Genomic DNA, 23,201 nt, shown 5'->3' with positions numbered 1-23,201 from the left:
TATATATTTTTAATACAAATATAAATAATTATTTTATAATATTATAAATCATTATAGGAATTGAGCTCGCTGAGAAAGAATATTCTAGGGGGTTAAAACTATTAAGAATGAAGCCAAGTAAAGCCATGGGTAAAGGAAGAAGGTCATATGTTGGGAATAGTTGGAAAAAGGCCATCCTAGATGAAAGAAACTTATGACATCATAGGAAGAGATGACATTTTGTAGAAAACCACTGGTACATAAAAAAAAGCCCTGAACTAACCAACCTAGGCATCGTGAGGACTATTCACTTAAAGACAAAATCCCATTTTTTGGCTACCTTGTAATGAATCTCCAAAATACAGGTAAAGTAAAAAGTCTGACAGGAGGCTATTATTGTTTAATAAAGTACTTGGATTAGCATTTCATAAAATTTCTAATCTATACTCTTTCCTGTGATAACCACTCCTAGGGTCAGCATAATAAAATTATTAACAATGACAACAGCTACTTAGCGTTTACTAAGCATTTGGCAAGTACGCACTCTGTGGCACACTATTCAGAGGCCTATTGCAGATGTATTATCTATTTAATCTCTTTCAACACCCTTAGGTAGTTGTAATTAATAATTCCTTTTACCGAGTATACTGGGTGTAAGGACACTCCCTCTGCTGAATGGAAACTTCCTTTGAAGTCTAAGTGCTACAGGGACAGCACAAAGTTTTAGCTCTGTTAATATGGATAAAAGCTTAATAGGAATAACTTGAGTTCCTGTCATTTCAGCAGCAAGTTTCTTTTCTCCTTCAAGTTGCTTTTTCCTCATTCATAAAACAAGAGGGCTAAAAGCATAATTTTGGAGTATGAGAACATGGACTCAATTTTAACTTGGTCATTTATTTAATTCATGGCCTTTAGCAATTTAGTTTTCCAAGCCTCATCTATAAACGGGGGATAATAGTAGTATTCACCTCCTCTTGTGAACTGTTTAGCTCTGTAGCTGGCACAGGGGAGTCCTGAATAACTCTTAGCAGCTGTTCTGGTCGTGGGTCTAGGCATTCTTAGATTCATTCTCACTTTCTCCTGCTCTGCTCTGTATTTCAGGGGAACAACCTCTGCAAGCTCCATTTCCCAGGCTTCTGTGCCTGCTGACTTCTGACAATGACTCAGGCAATGGAAGGCACTATTGGGAGAAGCCAGAGTCTTTCTCTTTCTTTCTCCCCACCTTAGCAGCATCATAGGCAGAAGCTGAAACTTTTTTGTGACTCCAACTTTAGGTAATAGCACCACACTTACCCCATCCCTCCACCCTCTGGCCCTATCCTAATGGCTCTAGCTTCTGCTGTGTAATTCTAGCCTCTAGACTCTAATAAAACTACCTCCTTCCTTTGTCTCCCTGAGAGGAGTGGTGGCATCCTCCTGCTGATGCTGATCTATGGATGCACTTGTCAGCCTCTTCCATCATTTGTGTAACCAATTTTTTTCATGAAGTTCCCTCTATTTAAATATTCAGAGAGGCTTGTATTATTACAGTTGGAACTTAACTGACACGATAATCAAAAATAATAATGATGATGTTGACAAGGTATTCAGGAAACTAAATAGAGATTTATTTCTATGTATTATTTTTTTGCAACTTATTGGTTAAGGGCAGAGATTAGCCAACTTTTTTTTTTTTTTGTAAAGGGCCATATAATAAATATTTCAGACTTTGTGTGCCATATGGTCTTTGTTCCAATTCCTCAACTGTGTCAGTATAGTGTGAAAGAAGCCACAGACAATACATAAATGAACCATCAGGTCTGTGTTCCAATGAAAGTTTATTTACAAAAAGAGGTGCCGGGGACAACTTTGGCCCAGGAGGTGCAATTTGTCGACCCCTTGATTTAGAATGTTAACATAACAGATACACATGCCCAGCAGCACGTTGAAGAATAATCAAACTCAGTGATTAACTTTTGAGTCAATACAGAATCATATACTTCTAAGAAATGTTAGGATGTAATCTAATTTGCATAAGAGACTTCAGTTTCCTCTATAATTATCCCCTAAGTGGTCATGCGATCTATATAAGCATCTATAGAAAAATCAAACACTTTTCAGGCAGCTGCAATTACTATCAGGTTCCTCCTTTTTTTTTTTTTAAGATTTTATTTATTTATTCATGGGAGACACACACACACACACACACACAGAGAGAGAGAGAGAGAGGCAGAGACACAGGCAGAGGGAGAAGCAGGCTCCATGCAGGGAGCCTAATGTGGGACTTGAATCGGGACTCCAGAATCATGCCCTGAGCCAAAGGCAGGCGCTAAACCACTGCGCCATCCAGGCATCCCTCCCCTTACTTTTAACTCAAGTCTGTCTTCCTATAATTCTAGAACCCAGGGGTCTTGCTCCTTTCTTTTGGATCTACACTGAACAATCTGATCCCTAAGTGAAAGGCATCTAGACCTTGATGGGTTTCCTATGGGCACATCATAACACCAAGAACTGTTCTTAGTATCTTTCTTCTATTCAGTAAATGTATATATTTGCTTATGTGTCACATAAGATGTAAGCTCTGGAGATAAAGCAATAAAATAGATTAGGTCCCTGCTTTCATGGAGCTCATTCTAGCTGGAGGTGAGAAAGAATTAAAATAAAGTAGGGAAAGGGGATAGATAGTAAGGTGGGAGGCAAGTTGTTTTAAAATAGTATGGCTGGAGAAATTCTCTCTAATAAGGCAGCCCTTGAGCAGAGTGTAAAGAGAAATTGAAGGAGTTACTTACACATCCGTGAGGAGAATAAATAGGAAATAGAGGCCCTCAAACAGGAGTGTGTTAAGAATGTTCTTAGAATAACATGGAGGATGGAAAGGTTTAAGGAAACTGTAGAAGTCTTGATCCCATGCCTTTCTGTTTCTAGAATATATCAGCTGGTGTTCTGTTTTCTTGATTTCAATGTTTCCTTCTGTGAATGCTCTGAATATGTGTTGATCAGAAATTAACTCAGTAGGAGTTCTATATTCTCATTCCAAAGAATAAGAGTGTTCAAAGAAAAAAGTAATATCTTAAGGAAAAATTGCATAAAGTATATTTTTTGTTTTGCTTTTTAGGGAATAGTAGAGAGTTTAAGGAGTAATGCTTTTTAAATTGCTTAGAGGTAATAAATGCTGACACCATGCAAAAACTCTAAGAGAAAACAGTGGGCATAAGCAACCAATTTTTTATGTAAAGCCTGACAGGTTTTCAGCCTCCTAGTGTTAACACTAATCAAGCATCCTCTCCTTCTAAAAAGCAACCAGCAGGACCCCACATAAATCCAGAGGGCAAAGCTGCAGGTCTCAGCATTTTTAATCTTGGCATTTTCAAAGAAATAAAAAAAAAAAAATTAACACTAGCATCTTTATCAGCACTTTTCTTTTTTACAGAGATACGTATTTTAGCACATTCCACAGACTATCTTATGCTTCCAATTACACCAATTATTTAAAAGCATCTCCTTTTGACTAAACTTAATACTTTTTATTGGTACATAAACCTAGAAAAAAAAAAGGATAATTCATTGGGGCATAAAAGTTGCTACAGAAAGAAATCTCAGCTTCCGCTGACAAACTTTGTAGTGGCATTTCTAATACTGGGGTTCTAATCCTGGTTTTGTCCCAAAGAATAGGGTGACCTTGGCAAGTCGCAGAAGCTCTTTGTGCCTTCTCTCTTTCATTTGTAAAATACACCCAAAATGCCATTTAACTTCAAGAGAAATACATCCCAAAATGTTTTGCAAATGAGGCAAATTCTGTAAATACTGTATTATGTCTTATGAGCAATAAAGTGTGAGAAGAGAGCTGAGCGTGAAAATTCTTTTTCCCCTTTCCCATTCCTCCCTTCTTAAAGGAGATAGGCAGGCTGGCAGGATTCAAGGATTTCCTACAGCCTCGGGGAAAATTGCAAAATGAGCAATACTGGCATTTTATTCTAGTTCTTTTCTCTTTTGCCCTTCTCATCTTCTGCTGCTTCTTCCTTTCTTGCTTCCACACTAAATGCACTTTTGTTTCTTCACTATTACACTAGGCCAAACTTCAACACTCCCTAAATTTAATTTCTTCTCCCTCTCCAGGATGGCAATATACTCTTAGTGGGCTACACCCTATTAGTTTCAGGAGCATAAGTGGAATTCAGATTCCAGCCCCTGATCTGCTTAGCAAGTGAAGAAAGGACATTTCTCTTTGCTCACCCAGACAGGCATCACTTTCTAAATCACACAATGCCACAGGGCTAACAAAGTCCTTGCTTCCACACCTTCTAAGTTGCAAACAAAAATCCTGATTTCCTAGTTATCAGGTATTATTATGTGATTTTTCTCGCCAAAGTTAAATGTAGTGTCCAATGAATCATTTCAACCAGTTTTGATTCAACCTTCTTAAGTTTTCTTTCCAAAATGGTTTCTGATTTTTTTTGTATTTTCATTGTATACTTACTTTTAAAGAAAAAGAAACAAAAGCCTGATAAACCTATATTATCCAGACCAAATAGAATCTAGCTGTCATATTTGATACCATAATCTTCTATGCAAGTTTTCAAACTTAAATCTATTTCTGTATAGCCCAAATTTAATTAAAGTGCTCTCTGTCCATAGTATAACCCTTTCCCCTAAGTCTATGAAAATATTAGGCAACAAATATTCACTTCGTAATTTGTAAAACATCCCTTTTAAAAACAAAGTAAACAAGCAAGCTCTGTTTTGTGCTTAAAAGCTAGTCCTTATTTTTCCAACATGATGTACACCATTAAATTTATACTAACCTAAAGATTAATGACACTTGTTCCTGTTACTTTTTTGCCATTATTATAAGAATATAATAGATATTGTATATAGTATTCATAAAAAACCCAGTGTTTGATACATACCTATTTTCTAATTATAACTTGGGACATGGATATAACACTGTTAATGGATCAACTCTGTACCTTGTTATCACTTACCCCACACCTCTCCCTGGGGGCAAGGTCTGTAGTTTCAGAATGTTCTCAGCTATCTGGTTCTGCTGCAGGGTAAGGTTAGACCGGAAGCAAGACAATGTCAAAGGTGACCACATTCAGAGAAGCTTACTTTACCCACCTCCCAAGGGCTCCGTCTGTGACAAGAATACTAAATTTGTACTCAGAAATTCTCAAAGGCCTGACTCAGTCCCTTCCATGGTACTAGCCTGCTGCTCAGCTTTAGTTCTTCATTTTAAAATACTTAAAAAAACAAAACAAAACAAAACAAAACAAAACACTGTTCTTCCTCTTTATAAAAGTGATTTGAGGGCAGCCCCGGTGGCACAGCAGTTTAGCACCGCTTGAGGCCAGGGAATGATCCTGGAGACCGGGGATCCAGTCCCACGTCAGGCTCCCTGCATGGAACCTGCTTCTCCCTCTGCCTGTGTCTCTGCCTCTCTGTATCTCTCTGTCTCTCTCTTTCTTTGTCTCTATCTCTCATGAATTAATAAATAAAATCTTTAAAAAAATAAAAAATACATAAAAGTGATTTGAAGATACAATGAGGTTATGAATGAAAAGTACTTGGTAATCTTTGTAATATACTTGGAGACAAAAATGTCTATATTAATAGCTATGCTGTATTAAATAAAGATTAAGTGTTAGGAAGTAGCACTGGATGTCCCTACATGTGTTACTTCTTTTAATTCTCAAACACCTCTGCAAGTTAGATATATTTATATCTGTATAGGAGTTCCCTGAAGTTTAGTGAGATTAGGTATTTCCCCAAGACCAAATGGCAACAAGTGTTTCAGTCAACCTTCAACCTTAAGTCAATTGAATCCCAAACCCATGCTTTTTCCACGACTCTGTGACAATCCTGTCTTGAAATATAGGCTGCACTTCTCCAAAACCAAAGGAGTATCACCGCTTCATGACTGTAAGCAAGGTCTTGAATAAGAAAAAAGTTGCAGAATAGTATGCCTCTCTAGAAAAGCTGATTGAGAAAACAGCTCGGTACTACATAACTATGCTTGCTTCACTTTTTGAACAGACCACAGGTGACCTGGAAACCCTTCTGAGTCCATAATTTTTTATAGTTTTCATGTGTAAGATAAAGGAGGAAGTGCAATGTTTAAGATGAAGGCCAATATGACTTTCCATCCCAGCCTAAGTGAAGCTTAGGTATTTCACCAGAAGTCTTACCCTAGTTGTAGAGGCTGCTTTTAGGCAACGGACTTGAACAATGGAAGCCTGAGTAAGGCAGAGTGGCACACTCCCAACCCCTAGGCTGAATACAAACAGCTATTCTGGTAATCCACCTCAAAATAGCCATAAGCCCTAGCTGACCTATGGGTTACTTACATCTGGACACAGGTACCAAATAGGAAAATCCCATACATTCCCACACTCCCTCTTTTTCCCTCTGTAACCGCAGCCCCACCGCCCCCTATCTCTGGACACACAGTCTCTGCTTTGCTATCTTGCCTGCCTCTCCCTTATGGTGCATTTGATCAATCTCTACCTCCCTTGTTCTGCCTTGGGTGAATTCTTTCCCAACCAGCGCTGCCAGCCTCCACCCACTCAGGTCACCCCACACTAGTCACATTGACAAGTAGACACACAAAAATCACAAATAACAGAGAACAGGAAAACAACAAGGATTTTTTTTTTCCCTTTGGTTTTGGAGAATAGCTAAGTAACAACAGGAAATTCTTTTTTGGAAATGTAGAAATATCCTTTTTTAAGGCATTATGACTTCCATAAAATTCTGTTTTTCAAAGTCTCACAAGGGCCATGTCCATTATCTGTTAGATTTGTTTATGATTCCAAATAATCTATCTAGTAGGATCTATCCAAGTAGATCCTACTTTAACAGTGAGACCCAACTTCATCCAATTCTATTCTATTAAAAAAAAAAAAAGCTCATGTTTTCTCAGTAGCTTCAAGATGAAAACCAGTTTAATTTGTTCTTGCTATAGCTATTGTCTTTATATGCTATCCTGTCCTGGAGACCATCATATGATCGTCAAAGAGTCCTTGTCTAGTTGCTTCTGAAGGCTTCTGAGAGTGACCGATGATGATTCAGGGAAGAAACTGCCTAACTCGTCCTAATGCGGACAATCAGCCTCCGAGTCTAACGTACGTACGAATACCTTTGGCTTCTAGGCTGATTAGGTTGCTGTTGAGACTGGTCAGGCCAATTTTACAGCTAGATACAATTTTCTGACTTATTTTTAAAGATTGAGAATCTTTTCTTTATAACTTGCATCTTCTAACTCTGGGGATTTTTTTCTTTGCAACTGGGGTCACTATTCCCTTTCAACTGGAGAGTTCTTGTCTTTGTACCATTCCTCTATTCTTCAAATGCCTATGGTGGGAATCAAATGAGCATCAGGGAGAAAATGTGGCTGTCGTGTTTTGGGGCTAGTCACTTTTTAAGACTACTTGGCCTACAAAGTTTCTCAGTTTTAATTTTTCCTCTAACTTAAGCAAAAAGAGTACTGTTAGCCTTGCATGTTTCTTTTTTTTTTTTTTTTAAAGATTTATTTATTTATTCATTCAGAGAGAGCGAGAGAGAGGCAGAGACACAGGCAGAGGGAGAAGCAGGCTCCATGTAGGGAGCCCGATGTGGGACTCGATCCAGGGTCTCCAGGATCACACCCTGGGCTACAGGCAGCGCTAAACCGCTGCGCCACCAGGGCTACCCAGCCTTGCATGTTTCAATCTGATTCATCAGTGTGGAGATCCCTGTAGGAGTACCAAAGCTTCAAAGTAGTAAAGTGTTCCTTTGTGATATATCTCCTTTTGTCAAAGCTACTAGACATTATGAAACTTAGAAGTGAGGGACGCCTGGGGGGCTCAGTGGTTGAGTGCCTGTCTTTGGCTTAGGGCGTGATCCCGGGGTCCTGGAATCAAGTCCCACATCGGGCTCCTTGCAGAGAGCCTGCTTCTCCCTCTGCCTGTGTCTCTGCTTCTTTCTCTGTGTTTCTCATGAATAAATAAATAAAATCTTTAACAAAACCCCCCGCAAAACTAAGAAGTCATAGTGTTTGCCTGTTTACTCAGGCCTCTAAGAAACTTAGAGCAAAATGTGTGGTCCATCTTAATATATAGAAGGATCTCATGATATACACTTAAGATAATGATCCCAATTTAATATTATTTTCTGTTCCCTTGGATTTTCTAATTTATTCTATTTTTCACTTAGGATTTTAATGAAGCTAACTCAACTCTAAACAAAGATTAATGGCTAATAATGATAAATAATTATGATATGTAAAAACATGAGAACTAAGTGGTAAACTATAGTACTAGCTGTCCAATCACAGAAATGAGAAGTTCAAGATTGCTATACTACATGAGAAACTAATAGGCTATGAGGAATTGGTTGGAATGCAAGTAGGCTATCAAATACATGTAAATCAGACTACTATCTTCTAGATTTTCTTTTTTTTCTTTTGATAAAGAGAGTATGCATATGCCTGTGTGCTAGAGCGCATGAAAGCTTGGGGAGGGGTTCGGGGAGGTGGGAGGAGAGGCAAAAGGAGAGAGAGAATCTTAAGTAGGTTCCACTCAGGCTCCATCCCAAGACCCTGAGATCATAACCTGAGCCAAAATCAAGAGTTGGGCACTCAATCAACTAAGCCTCCCAGGCACCCCACAGATTTTCTATTTTTTATTATAATGTGCATTCTGAGCATAAGTAGCACAGAGCAAACTTCAAAGATTCATAAATGAGTGTTCCTGCCATTTGACCACCTAACATGCTCTCATTCCATGCAATGATTTGAAACTTCTTCCAGGACCATTTGAATTTACCCTTTATCCTCTTTTTAGGTCTCAAGAGAAGCTCTTGGATCACAAATGACAAGCAAAAAATGCTTATGAATTGTTTCCTAGTTTTTGACTGTCAAGATGATTTTAACTAATTGTAAAGATTTCTCTCAGATATCATTTACAGTGTCACTAAATATGATGTTCATAGTATTAAATGATTTTAAAATGCACTAACGTTGGAGGCTGATCTGATGAAGATAAGTATACTCTGGAACCCCTTAAATTAGGGTAGCTCATACCTAAGAGACATCCAGGCAATATGAGAAAAAATAGAACATTTAAACCCTTGTACATTTAGAAAAAAGCTCCAAGGTTAATTTAAAGAATACAAATACAATAGCCCTATAATGCTTCCAAAGTAACACCCATTCTATGTTTACTGGAACATACTGAAGTCTTTTTGCTTGCGTGACTCAATCTTAACTACAGTCGATTCACTCTTCATGATTTATCATTAAATTCTCTGTCTTATAGTCTATTTAATAGAAACTTTTATTTACTTATTTTTTTAAAGAGTTTATTTATTTATTCATGAGAGACACAGAGACATAGGCTGAGGGAGAAGCAGGCTCCTTGTAAGGAGCCCGACGTGAGACTCAATCCCAGATCCCAGCCAGGATCACGCCCTGGGCCAAAGGCAGAAGCTCAACTGCTGAGCCACCCAGGTGTCCCAATAGAAACTTTTAAAATAGATCCTTAAAATATAGGAGTTTCTACTTTAATATGACACATATGTTATTGAAAAACCTCTTTCTGTAAAATCACACACTAAAAATAACAGGCATATGAGAAAAATAGTGTTAGAGGCAGACAAATCAGAGACAGGAGATATTAACTAAAACAATAACAATTCTAATAAAATACTAGCACAGTTTAAAAAATACATGGCAAATTCCTAACAAAGAAATACTGGAATAAACATAGGACTTTATCTTCCAAAAAGGAAAAAAAAAGTGAAATAAGTTAATAACAAAGGGTTTTGGATGTTGAGTTATAGAGACAAAAGGCAGAAACGCATGACAGGGAGTTGTATGACAGAGCATGTGGCCATACTGAGCCAAAACAAGAATGTGGGATGAATGGTTATCATATACACTACAATTTTCCTCTACTATTCAGCTGTGTCAGTGTAGTTTGACTTTAGCGCTGTATCACTTAGTGGCAAAAGTATGGCACAAAATGACTTGTTCACTTACGAGCTAATTCATGTTGCAGAGGCAAAGTTGTAATAGAACAACTTATACCAAGACTCCAAATTAGCATATCTTTTCTAGATTTTTGTTGAAAGAATAAACATTTAAAATATCTCAGTAAGCCAACTCACTGCCTGGAAGGAGAAGAACTCTCAGAATGGGAAGAAAATATGGTTAAATTAATGGGTCTGGTACATAGCAAATGCTCAATAAATGTTAGCAGCAGCTATTACCACTACTACTTCTGTTGCTGCTCCTTCTACTAGTAAAGATGGAAACTAAAAGAGCTCTGAGCAGACATGTGTGGCGTACCCAGGATCTATTAACTCTCTACTTTATTGCTAACAGAATTGTGATTCTTGCCCAGGAATCTACCTCTCAGGAAAGGTGACCTTAACCTCATTTTAGGGGCAAATCTGGATTAGTCTAAACCAATTATGGTAATCCCATTCTTTTTGCCCATGACTGGTTTAAAGTGGGTACGTGGCCTCCAGGCCAATAAAACATGAATGAAGTCTGCCAAGAGAATAAGGGAGGAGCTTTAGGAAAAGCTTTCTGTATAGGTAGGAAAGAGACACAGTAATAGTTTATTTCTTCTCTTCTTTAGAATATTGTCTGGGCAAAGGTACTTTAGGTGCTCTGATGCTCCACTTACATTTTTGAATTCCCCTTTCTCAAAGAATGTAACCTTCAGGAATTTCCCTATCTTGTCACTTACTTGCAGGTTATAATGTGATGTTTTAAAACATTCTTACCCAATAATTTTTAAAAGGAGTTCTGTCAGAATGACTTATTCTATCATCACCAAAAAATGGAAATATTCTACATTTGTTTCCAAAATGATCTAATATGGATTTGTTTTGTGAATTTTATATAGAATATTTACAGTCTTCTTTATAACTATTATTTTTCTACTGCACAGCTAGACTGTATAACTCAGTGCTGTCCAATATGGTTGCCAGGAACAACATGTGGCTATTCAAATTTAAATTAATTAAAATTAAAAGTGCTGCTTTTCATTTATATAGCCATATTTATTTATTTTATTTATTTATTTATTTATTTATTTATTTATTTATTTATTTATTTTTTATTAAGTAGGCTCCATGCTCATCATGGAACCCAATGCAGGGCCTGAACTTATGACCTTGAAATCGAGACCTGAGGTGAGATCAAGAGTCAGACACTTAACTGACTGAGCCACCCAGGTGCCCCCACATTAGCCATATTTCAAGTGCTCAATAACTAATTTGGCTAGTGGCTACCAAGCTGGACAATGCATATATAGAACATCTCCATCAATCAAGAAAGTTCTTCTTGTACAGTGCAGCTACATTATGTGTTCTGAAAGTTTAAATTTTCATATATTAGATTATGCTTTAAATCCCCACTAGGCACACCTGGGTGGTTCAGTTGGTTAAGTGTCTATCATTGGTTTAGGTCATGATCCCAGGATCTGGGGATCAAGCCCCACATTGGGCTCCCTCCTCAGTGGGGAGTTTCCTTTCCCTCTCTCTCCTTGAAATAAATAAGTAAAAAAAAATTTTTTTAAATAAAAGTCCCCACCTTATAAACTTATGCTCAGACAATTTTATTAACTTAGCATGAAAATAAGTTTCAGTGTGATAACTGAATTGTCTCATATTCTGAACAATGGAGTCTACATTTGTGAAAAAAAAATGTATTTCCATGACATAGTTATGTTAACTTTTCATGCTGAAAGCTGAAATAGAAGACAAAGCTAGCAATAGAAATGTCTACCCACCAATATAGCAAGTTCTACATTTTGAGCAACTAAAACAAAGTTCATGGGTAAAAAGCAACAAGCGTGATATGTCTATTACTTTTTTTCTTTTTATTTATCATATATTATTTGTATTATAGGACCTATTTTATTAAGGCCCAAAAATGTGCCTCTCCCCTCTAAGTATATAACAACAGAAACACGTGAATTTAAACACGGGGTTGGCTTTCTCACTCCTATCTAACACCATCTGACATACAGTAGTTATTTATTTATTCTACCCTTGTGTAATACTTCTATTCTGAAATTCACGCAATTCATCCAAATCACTATCTGGCTTTATCATTCCTACTAATCTTATCATGGTCATTTTCTCTCACTTATTACCTGATACCTGGTTCACAGTTACACTCTATACGCCAGGTTTTAACATCATCCTGAGTGACCTCAACAACTGCATAGAAGACTCCCCAGACTCCCCAGCCTTGATGATCCTTGAACTCCTTCATGTCTGCCCAAGGCTAGGCATGCATTCCATTGGCCACACTGCAGCTTTGTCATCATTGAGAAAAGTCTCACTTGTCATATATGAAATTCAAGTACATTCCATTCTCTGATACTCACCCCTTCTATCTGTCTCACCTTGCTTTTCCTACTACATCAGTTCTTCACTTTTTATGGTTTTTTTTTTTTTTTTTTTTTTAAGTTAGGCCCTTAATTTTCTTCTTTTAGCCCTCTTTAGACTCCACTGTCATCCCAATGCAGAGTGCATGGCTCAGCACTTCGGTCATTTCCATGAGTACCCTTAAATTCTTTCTGATCTGTTTATCTTTCTGTTGTAGTCTCAGCTTCATCCATTCTCCTCTAAAGTATAAATCTGAGGCTAAGTCTTTGCATGGTGTCTTACTACCTACAGGTATAGATCAGGCTGTTTAACTTAGAAGCCTTGCACTTAACTCTCCTTCTACCTGGAATGCTCTCATTGCCACTTTCTTCTCTTCTGGTCAGCTCTTATTTGCCCTTCATATCTTTATCTTCTTATGGGAAGAAATCCCTAAATCCTTAATTAGGCTATGTGCCCATTCTATGTGCTTTTATAGCATCCCATACTTATTCTATCAAGTCATACATTTATTACTCTGAGTGGTGATTTTCTGCACTTAACTGATTTCCCAGGAAATTATAAGATCCTTGAGACCAGAAATTGTCTTTATCACTCTAGAACAGTCTGATATATAGCAGGCACTCAATTGTTTGTCGAGTGAATGAATAAATAATACTGGTAGCTTGAAATGATCATTGTAATTGAAGCTACATGTTATTACTTCAAGATGCAAGTTTAACATAAAAATAAATACAATCAATAAGCTACAGAGGATATTAGAAGTAGATATGGTGGGAAATAGAGCAAGGTAAGGAAGATTAGGAGTCTTAGGGTTGTAGAGAGTAGGAAAGGTAACAATTTTAAACACAGTATCAGGCTAGGCCTCATTGAGAAGGTGACAGTTGAATAAAGGTGAGGTAAGAGAGTAAGCCATGTAAATATTTTGGGAGTAGAGTATATAAGGTAAAGGAAACAGACAATGCAAGAGCCCTAAGGTGGGACCCTGCCTGGTATGTACAAGGAGACCTGTGTGGCTAGAGCAGGGTTACTGAGGAAGAAATAACAAGAGATAAGTTCAGAAAACTAATGGAGGGCTAGATTGTGTAGTCTTTGCAGGCCTTTCTAAGGACTTTGGATTAAAGTAAAATGGAGCCACTGAAAGGTTTTGAGTAAAGGATATAATCAGATGCACTCTGCCTCATATATTGAGAACTGTAGGGAACAAGAGTAGGAATGGGAAATCCACTGAAAAAGCTCTTCAGAGTAATCCAGTGAAAAACAGAGTAGTAGCAGTGGAGGCAGTGAGAAGTAGGCAGATCTAGGATATATCTCGAAGAGAAAGCCAATGGAATTTCCTGAGGGATTGGATATGAGCTGTGAGAGAATGGAATCAAGAATGACTCAAAAGTTTTTGGCTTGAGGCAGATAGAGTTGACATATGAGATGGGAAAAACGGTTGGAGGTACAGGTATATGAAATGTTTTAGAGATAATATTTGGACATGTTAAATATTTGATGTCTATTAAGTCTAATCAATGGTAAAATATGAGTCAGGAATCCATGAAAGAAATCTGAGCTAAAAATATAAATTTGGGGGTCAAATGACAGATGAATGCTGTTGAAAGCAATGAAACTAGATGAGATCACCAAGGAAATGAATACTGATAGTGAGGAGTGCCTGGGTGGCTCAGTTATGGAGTGTCTGCCTTTGGCTCAGGTCATGATCCTAGGGTCCTAGGATTGAGTCCCACATCAGGCTCCCTGCGGGAAGCCTGCTTTTCTCTCTCCCTCTGTCTCTGCCTCTTTCTCTCTGTGTCTCTCATGAATAAATAAATCTTTTTTAAAAAAATGAATACTGGTAGTGCACAAAAAATGGCCGACTAGGTCCTGGACACTCTAAGAAGTACAAGAAAACAGTTGGACCCAGCAAAGGAGAATAAGAAAAAACAAGTAGCATTAGAAAAGAACAACCAAAAAGTTGTAGTGTTATGGAAGCCTAGTGACTATCAACTAAGATGAACACTCAGAATTGACTATTGGATTAAGCAATATGGAAATTATTCATGACTTGACAAGAGCATTTTTTAGTAGAATGATAGAGGCAAAAATCTGACAGGAATGATTTAAGGAAAAAATCAGAAGAGGAATTGGATCTGGAAGTAAATATAACTCTTTTAAGGAATTTTTTTCAAAATGAAGAAAAGAAATGGGAAAAGAACTGGCAGATGTTTTTGTTTTGTTTTGTTTTGTTTTTAAGATAGGAGAAATAACCATATGTTTTCATGTTTACAGAAAAATCCAGAGGAGAAGATACTGGAAAAATATATATTTATGAAATAGCCAAGAATAAAGATAGGAATGCAGTGGGAGAGCATGACAGTGAGGAATACTGTCTAACAGTCTGATGACATGAAATGAAATGTGTACTTTGTAGGTAGGAGGGAAGAATGGTCTGAAAGAGGTAACAAGATATAAAGAAAAGTCAATCCACTTCCACTCACTCAAGAGCTAAGGGAGCCCTTTAGAGGGCTAAAGTTTATTATAAGTATCATTAGAGGACAACCAGTTTCCATTAGAACAACAAAGTAAAGAGAAGGAAAATTCACAGACATCATGATATAAGGGATTTTGCTGCCAATGGATCATCAATTCCTAAGGGCACAGAAGAAAAGTTTCAGTAGCTGGGCAGAGATACGAAACAGAAGATGTGATATGTAAAACTTCATGGGATTGGATGGCAAGAGATGAGTAATGATGTGGGAATCTGGGGCTTCTTACAGTGGCAAAAACAAAATAATCCTATTTTATGGGCATGATAAGATAAATCTTATTATCTCAGGAAAGATAGTGGTAGCATAGGGGTGAGTGTTGAGGGCCAAGTCATTTTGAGGGATCTATGATTCTCTCTTGCTACCTGTAAGGGAGATTGTATTTGCTCCTAGTGCTGGACCTTCCCCTTGTCCTCTATTGATGGAATTTTTGGACATGAGACCTGTTCCATTCACTATTAACAATTTAAAAAATTCATGTGACTTTCATACACATGGATTTATGACCAAATAGCTTAGAGTTTTAAAAATTTCCCTGCTCTAGGGGAAATGTAAGCTAATTTTTCAAAGCAAAGTTTGGTTTTACTTACATCTGTGTTACAGGAGCGATACCGTTTCCTTTCCCCAAGGCAATATTTTCCACCTCCTGAAGGTCTGAAAACACATTTTGTTTAACATGTGAATATATAGTATATATATAGAGAGAGTACATATATTGCTTGACCAAAACATATTAGCATTTATTTTAGGAAAATACAAAATTTGACATCTTTCTAGTTATTAAAATATTGTTAGCAATAATGATTATGGTTGTTGAACATAAAAACTAGGGCAGTTTGCTATGGATAACTTTATAAGACTTAATTGTCATGATTTATGTTCTTAAGAAAATTCAATTAAATAAATTCATTTTCTAATTATCATACTAAGTATGTGCTTAGTTCAACACCATGAGTTTAAAAATCACTTACTTATAATGAAAAACCATTTGAATCGTATTCAATAAAACACATAATCTGATGCTATCTGTTTATCATGTAGGAAATGGTAAGTTTACTATTTTTTTCCAGACTGGTAACGAAAGCATACTAAATAACTCTCTGGAAATAGCTTCAGTTCAAACTAAATAATACAGAAATGAATTTCTATCTCATTACGTGAAGTTTGAAAAATTACATCTAAATATCAGGGCTTTGCATTACATAAATACTGTGTAATACACTCAAATCAATGAAAAAGTAAGATGTCCAATATTTGATTACATAAATTCAAGTATTTAACATACTTGAGCTATATGTTATCATTTGGGCATGCTATTTTAAATGGAAAAAACTAACTTCTTTTTTTGAAAGAATTCCAAGTCATTCTCTTATATTACTTATTATCACAGAGATTTATAGTTTTGGTTACCAATTTACAGTAGCTTGCAGGTGAACTTAGGTAATTATTCTGTACTTGCTTGAAAAAGGTCAAGTGTAATTATAATTTTGGCCCACTGGTAGTCAATGGAATAATTAGTTATATTTTGAATATATTTTGAATGCCAGTGAATAGTGATTCTAAAAAGGAAAAGGAATGGCCTGGTTTAAATCAGCTTGGGAGAAATGGTTTGGTCAGACAAAAACAAGGGCGTGGGGATGGTGGTAGCATGACTAGTTTATGAGTGGGTGACAGTGAGCTAGCTCTGTTTAGCAGAATGATAATAATGGAAAGAAAGCTGGAGCATGGAAACACAGAATGAGTGCAAAGGGAAATAATTTCAAGCTAAAAAAAATTAAAAGAGATGAAAAGAGATGTGTAGAGAGGGGAACCAAAGAGGGATCCTGAGTTAAGAGGAGAAAAATAAAAAATTAAAGCTGACTATCTTTTACACCAGGAAGGGGGGGGGGGAGCAGAAGTGATAACGCTATTAGTTGAGAAAGAAGGGCTGCAACCTGAGCTCTAGACAAAAAGGGGGAGCACTTGATATGCAGGAGCTAAGGAGCAGTTTCGTCTTGGGGCGAATAGGAAGGTCCAGCTGGGGGGCCGGTTCACCTGTAATGGGCACTGGTGGGAGGGCGAGGCAATACAGGCTACCAAAGAATACTGATGGGGCTGGCCTTTTGCCAGGGGGGCTCTGACCGGAGAAAAAGAGTGGTGGGAGAGGAACAGTCCGACCTGCATAAAATAGTCATGGGGAGAAAAGTGGTGGCAACTCCGGAAGATGATTAATAGGGGCATGTGAATGGAAACTATTTTAACACATGGGCACTATTCTTTTCATTGTGATTTGTGATGCGAATCAAGGCATTTCAACCCTTGAAGTGCTCTCATTGGTCCTTTTAATACTAATGTAGCAGTAATAATTTTATGTGACATGTGAAAAGACCTTAGGTTTCCTGGGAATAATGGTAATGTAGCTAAGATCAGACCTGGATTCATCCATAATTCAGTAGTTTTTGGAGGAGGAAATCTATCTGATTATTACTAGATTAAAAGTCTGGCTACACCTGGGATAGATACACAATGCTTTTTTTTTTTTTCTTTTTCTTTTATTTTTAGTTACACAGTGAGGGGGAAGGAAAAAAAAGAGTCTAACAAGGCTCTTCCACTTTCCTGTGCCTATTGCTTGTTCAGAAGACAAACACTTGGCTCACTAGTGAAACGTTTTTACAGATAACATGTGAAACCACAGCTCTGAATCATTTCCAACTGTGTCTTTTTGTTGGCTTCGGCTTACTTTAGCTACTTACGCTGGACTGTCACAGTGTCTTAGGGATGAGGAGACGCCTCCCCCGCAGGTCCTGCTGCACTCTCCCCATAGTGACCAGGGACCCCAGCCCCCATCTATGCTCTGGGGCCAAGTGCCAAAAGGAACACAATCTCCCTGATAACACCACTGCAAGATTTCACAGAAAACACAGAATTAGCTTTTAGGCAGATAGAGGTATCAGGTTAGAAACACATAAGGGTCCGGCAATGACCAATTATAGGCATTAGCATTCTCCAACAGATAACAGACGGAGGGTTCTTTAACTGTTTAGACAATGGCGAAGGTGCATGTGATTTGCAAATTATCTTTAGTTAGGCAAAGATTTATAAACCTCTAATATGTACCAGGAGTCTAGAAAAAAAACTTGATTTTACTTCCTTTTTTCTTATTTCTCTTCCTCCAGAATCCTAGTGTTTCTCATTAAAGAGACCTCAAAAGTCTTTTTTAGATATTTTAGCATTAAAATTTTTTTCTTTATATTCCACTATTATTAGACTCATGGAATGATAACGCAATATGGAAAGTTCCCCAGTAAGGAATTTTTATGATGGTAATTGCTTTTACTTAAAAAAAAAAAAAAAGGCTGGTTGAGGCTACAATAGTAAAAGAATGTGTTGTGGCATTTCATCTACACGAGTCCTGCAGACATAATAAAAGTAATGCCAAGATACTAGGGACAGGGTACAAAAAACTCTTACATACACTGACTAGCCATGTGTATAGTCCCTGCATGAACATGTGTATTGGAATTCTTTCAGCTTTACTCTGCAGTAAACCACACATACTGCATGGAAGTAGAAAGCCAGGAATAATTTATCGAGACACAGACATCACATAATCAGCTCATAACTCTAACATGATAAATCTTATTCACAGAATATGGTAAAAAAAAAAAAAAAGAAAGAAAGAAAGCCTTTTTATTTATTTTTTAAACCAAGCCTTTCTAGGCCTTTATTGGGGGCATTTTTCTGAATTATCAAATTTTGACACACCATCCTGATGCTCTGAAAGTCATTCGTGTATATGAATAACAATAAGAAACATTTATTAGAGTTGAATAACTGGCAGCAATGTCAGATTGTTACATAAAATTCAACTTTATGTTAAAATGTAATGGTATTCTGACATTAGATGCTTAGAAAGTAATCAGTTTATTACACTACTTCCACATATCCAGTATTCTTTCACTTTTGACTATTTTCATGGCTACCACCTCGGATGAAACAGGCAAATGGAATAGCTTCTACTTGGCCTCTCTGCTTCTACTTTTTTCTACCTATAATCAAACCCAGTCCTTAGTAAACATTCAGAGTGCTTTAAAAAAAAATATTATCACATCATGTCACTTTTTTGCTTAAATGATTACACTACTTCCCTACTTCCCTTAATTCTGGTCAGCAGTGGCCTTTGTGATCTGACCCCTGCCTCCTTCTCCAGTCTTATTCTCTCTTGCACAAATTGGTCCAGACCACTGGACTTCTTTCTTTTCCTCAGTACACTAAGTGTGTTCCCACTTTGGGGCATTTGCAATTGCTGGTCCTTCTGGGAATATTATTCTCTCAATTACTTATGTTACTGTTTTCTCATTATTCAGTCTCAATCAAGTATCCTTTTATCAGAGATCTTTTCTTGACCACCCTTATTCTGAAAAGGGTACTCCCTGTTACTTCCCACGCTCCCACTGCTAACTCCAGATGTAATACAGATTACATCCTCCTGTGTTAGTTCCCTCTTAGCACTTACCATTATTTTAAATTACCCTGTTTATTTTTCAAATTACTTCTTTAGTAATTATCTCTTCTCATCAGTATATAACACCAAGAGATGCACATATGGCTATTTATTTATTTTAAGAATTATGAACATAGCATCATACTCATTTTAGGCAATTCATCTATGCTTTGAAGGGCAAAATTCAGCAACAAATCTAAGTGCACAAATAATCAACTTATTATAGCAAAATATATCCTGAGAAGCAGGATAGCATGATGGTTGAGAACTGAGACCTGAATAGAAACTGAGATGCTGAGTAAGTAATTTGACCTGTCTGCTCCTTAACTCATAAATAAAAAGCTAAATAATAATACAGCCTATAGCATGTGAGATTAAATAAAGATAATGTGAAGAACAGTACATAGGGAGTAGAAAGTTATCTGATACATGGAAAGAGTTCTGTAAATGTTAGTAACTGTTGGGTAAATTGCTTAAATTCTCTGGATCTCCATTTTCTTACCTATAAAATGGGAATAATAACACCATCCCTCTATCTAGCAGGGCACATAAAGTGATTAGAACAATGGTAGTGTCATATTAGGCCTTCAGCAAAATTAGCTAATATCACTGTTAATATGGAATGCTCACATGTAGGAATGAGGCTTATGCAACTGCAGAGATCTAAATGTAGTGTGGACAGCATTTATAACCTTCCAAAATCCTGGAGAAAGCTAAGTTCCTGCCAGCCCTGGATGATGGTAAAGATACTGAATTCTTGGAAGAACACACAAATCTTCCAGAATGTGGAAAGCAATCAAAAAGCACCCCTAGAAAGATAGGTTTCTCTCCACAGTGAATGATGCACATTTATCATCTCTTCCTATAGACGATGGCCCTGAGCATTTTTAAAAAAATTTCTTGTAAGAGGGATCCCTGGGTGGCGCAGCGGTTTAGCGCCTGCCTTTGGCCCAGGGCGCGATCCTGGAGACCCGGGATCGAATCCCACGTCGGGCTCCCGGTGCATGGAGCCTGCTTCTCCCTCTGCCTGTGTCTCTGCCTCCCTCTCTCTCATTCTATGTGACTATCATAAAAAAAAAATAATTTCTTGTAAGAATTTTTAATACCCTTTATTTTAAAAAATTATCTAAACTAAAAAGACAAAACCAAAAACAGTTGGCCCATTTCTCCAAACCCTGGCAACCACCAAACTGTCCTCTATTATCTATGAAACTGATTTTTAAAAATACATATATATTTAATTTAATACATTATATTAATAATATAATATATTAATAATCAATACATAGCATTATATAGCAATAATGTGCTATTTAAATTTAATTAAAATTTGAAATTTAGTTCTTCAAACCCAATGGCTACATTTCCAGAGCTCCAAAGCCACACGATGTTAGTGCCCACTATGGTGGACAGAGTAGATAAAGAACATTTCCATCATCACAGAATGTTCTATTAGAAATGTTGAATGTCTACAACAGTATCTAACATGTAGTAAAAAAACAACAAAAATTTGTTGAACGAATGAGTACATTATTTAAACTACAGAATTCTGTGTTCTATTCTGGTTACTACAAGTAAGGAAAGAAATAGAGATACTGGTGGAAAAAAAAGTCAAATTCATCTTTGTTTCCATGGTAGTTGCATTCAGCCAATTTTCAGTATTTGTAACAAGATAAAAGAATTTTTATTTATTTTTAAGAGAAGTACTGGGGGGATCCGTGGGTGGCTCAGTGGTTCAGTGTCTGCGTTTGGCCCAGGGTGTGATCCTGGAGTCCTGGGATCGAGTCCCGAGTCGGGCTCTGGGCATGGAGCCTGCTTCTTCCTCTGCCTTGTGTCTCTGCCTCTCTCTCTCTCTCTCTCTCTCTCTCTCTCTCTCTCTCTCTCTCTCTCATGAATAAATAAATAAAAATCTAAAAAAAAAAAAAAAAAGAGAAGTACTGGGTGATTATCATTTGTCCAAAAAAAAATTAGGCAAGAGGGGGACTGGGGTGGCTCAGTCTGTTAACCATCTGCCTTGGGCTCAGGTCATGATCTCAGGGTCCTAGGATTGAGTCTCACATCAGGCTCCATGCTCAGCTGGTCCCTCTACGTGTGCTGTCAAATAAATAAATAAAATGTTTTTTAAAAAAAATTAGGCAAGAGAAAGTAAAAATTTGCCTATAAGGCAGAACATTCTTTTTTTTTTTTTTAAGCTTTTATTTATTTATTCATGAGAGACACACAGAGAGAGAGGCAGAGACACAGGCAGAGGGAGAAGCAGGCTCCACTCAGGGAACCCAACGTGGGACTCGATCCCAGGTCTCCAGGATCGGGCCCCAGGCTGAAGGCAGCGCTAAACCACTGAGCCACCTGGGCTGTCCAAGGCAGAGCATTCTGACTTCAAGTCTAATAAATATTAATGTAGGACACTGAGAAAGATAATTAGTTTTATGAAAATTACCATGAAGGAAAAAATCTTTCTGTCCAAGGTGGTGAACCAGAGACAGTTGGCTGAACTGATAAAACAGTATCAACCCTGGGAGCAGGGCTACTGATAATAAAATACACTTGAGGGAGAGAATATTTTAGCTAACAGTTTATGGCTTACTTAATTGATTTTGAAGACCACTATTTGTATATTGATATACCAATTGTGTTAGGACTTCACCTATACAAAAGTCACAATTTGGGCCAAATAATCTCCAGTTTCACACTTTTGTTATTACAAGTAGCTGTGTATAATATGTATGCCTGCACTTATTTTCCTATGGGAATAACTGAGCAATGTATTACTGACCAGCAATTACTGATTTTGTTCCCCATAGTTTCAATTAATGACAACACTTAAAAAAATTCCAAATCTTAAAATTTACCATTTCAAGTTGGAAATTTAGCATTATTGATGTAAAATAATATTAAAATTTGATTTTACATTTATTTTATACAATCACAGAGCTGCATCTAAAAGCTCAGAGAGACTTTGAAATTCATGTGGTCTAAGTGCTTCATTTTTTCATGGAAGAAACTGGAAGCTTAAGGAGGCTGACTTGCCCAAAGTCACTTACTGGCAGAAAAAGGATTATCTGCCCAAAAATACACAAAAATCACTGGGGAAAAAAAACAATGTAGGAGTAGGATTATGCATTTGAAGTATATTAGAGTGTTAAAGTATACTGGACTATATTTACTTCATAAAATACAAAATAGCACTGGAGATAAAAACTCTTAGTGTACTGCTACATGTTATTTCAGACTTCTTTGAGTATTCTTATAATTTATAGATAAGCCTTTTTTTGCATTTTTCAGGGGACAGAGAAATGGTGAAGGCCATAAGAATATTGAATGACAAAAAAAAGAATATTGAATGACATAGGTTCCAAAATATTTTATAATATTGTTATATATGTTTCTGGGATGCTCACAAAATGCAGTACAGGGAGAGAAGTTACATAAGTTCTCTTGCTTTCCTTTTAAAACTTATTCTTAAGGTAAAAAACAAACACAGTATTCAGTGTGTAGGATGCTCCTCAGTTCTCATCATCAATTAACATCTACACTGCAGTAGTATTTCATAAGTGGCTTGCTAGAACCTTTTATTGCATAAATTCCTGCTATTGGATTATACCTATTCCATGGAGTTATAATGTAATAGACAATTGTATGAGAAAAGTTAAATAACAAATATTAATGGCTAAAAAATGAAGAACTCAAAATTGTATTATAAGTATCGGTCATCTAGCAGTTGACAAGAGACTAGTGTCTAGCTTAATAACCAGTTAACAACTTAGACAACAAGTAAATTCAGTCTATGTAGTCTGTTTTATAAAACTGAGTTCTTATTCTAGCAATATCCATGGTCCAAAGCAAGTGAT

At 37.0% G+C, this 23,201-nt stretch overlaps 1 protein-coding gene across 3 annotated transcripts in view; it reads right to left on the bottom strand.

Moving 5' to 3' along the window:
• Positions 1–23,201, bottom strand: part of ADAMTS6 (ADAM metallopeptidase with thrombospondin type 1 motif 6) — a 292,419-nt gene that overhangs the window by 74,426 nt on the left and 194,792 nt on the right. For all 3 annotated transcript variants that reach the window (XM_055332438.1, XM_055332440.1, XM_055332439.1), the window contains 2 exons: positions 17,600–17,745; positions 15,458–15,521 (listed from right to left, as the gene is read on the bottom strand). In XM_055332438.1, coding sequence (XP_055188413.1) covers positions 15,458–15,521; positions 17,600–17,745 — 210 coding nt within the window. The remainder of the gene's footprint in view (positions 1–15,457; positions 15,522–17,599; positions 17,746–23,201) is intronic.

Source organism: Nyctereutes procyonoides, unplaced genomic scaffold (genome assembly GCF_905146905.1).
Source record: "Nyctereutes procyonoides isolate TBG_1078 unplaced genomic scaffold, NYPRO_anot_genome, whole genome shotgun sequence".
Lineage (NCBI taxonomy): Eukaryota > Metazoa > Chordata > Mammalia > Carnivora > Canidae > Nyctereutes > Nyctereutes procyonoides.
Note: the sequence above shows the minus strand (reverse complement) of the source record. Positions and strands in the feature narration are given on the sequence as shown.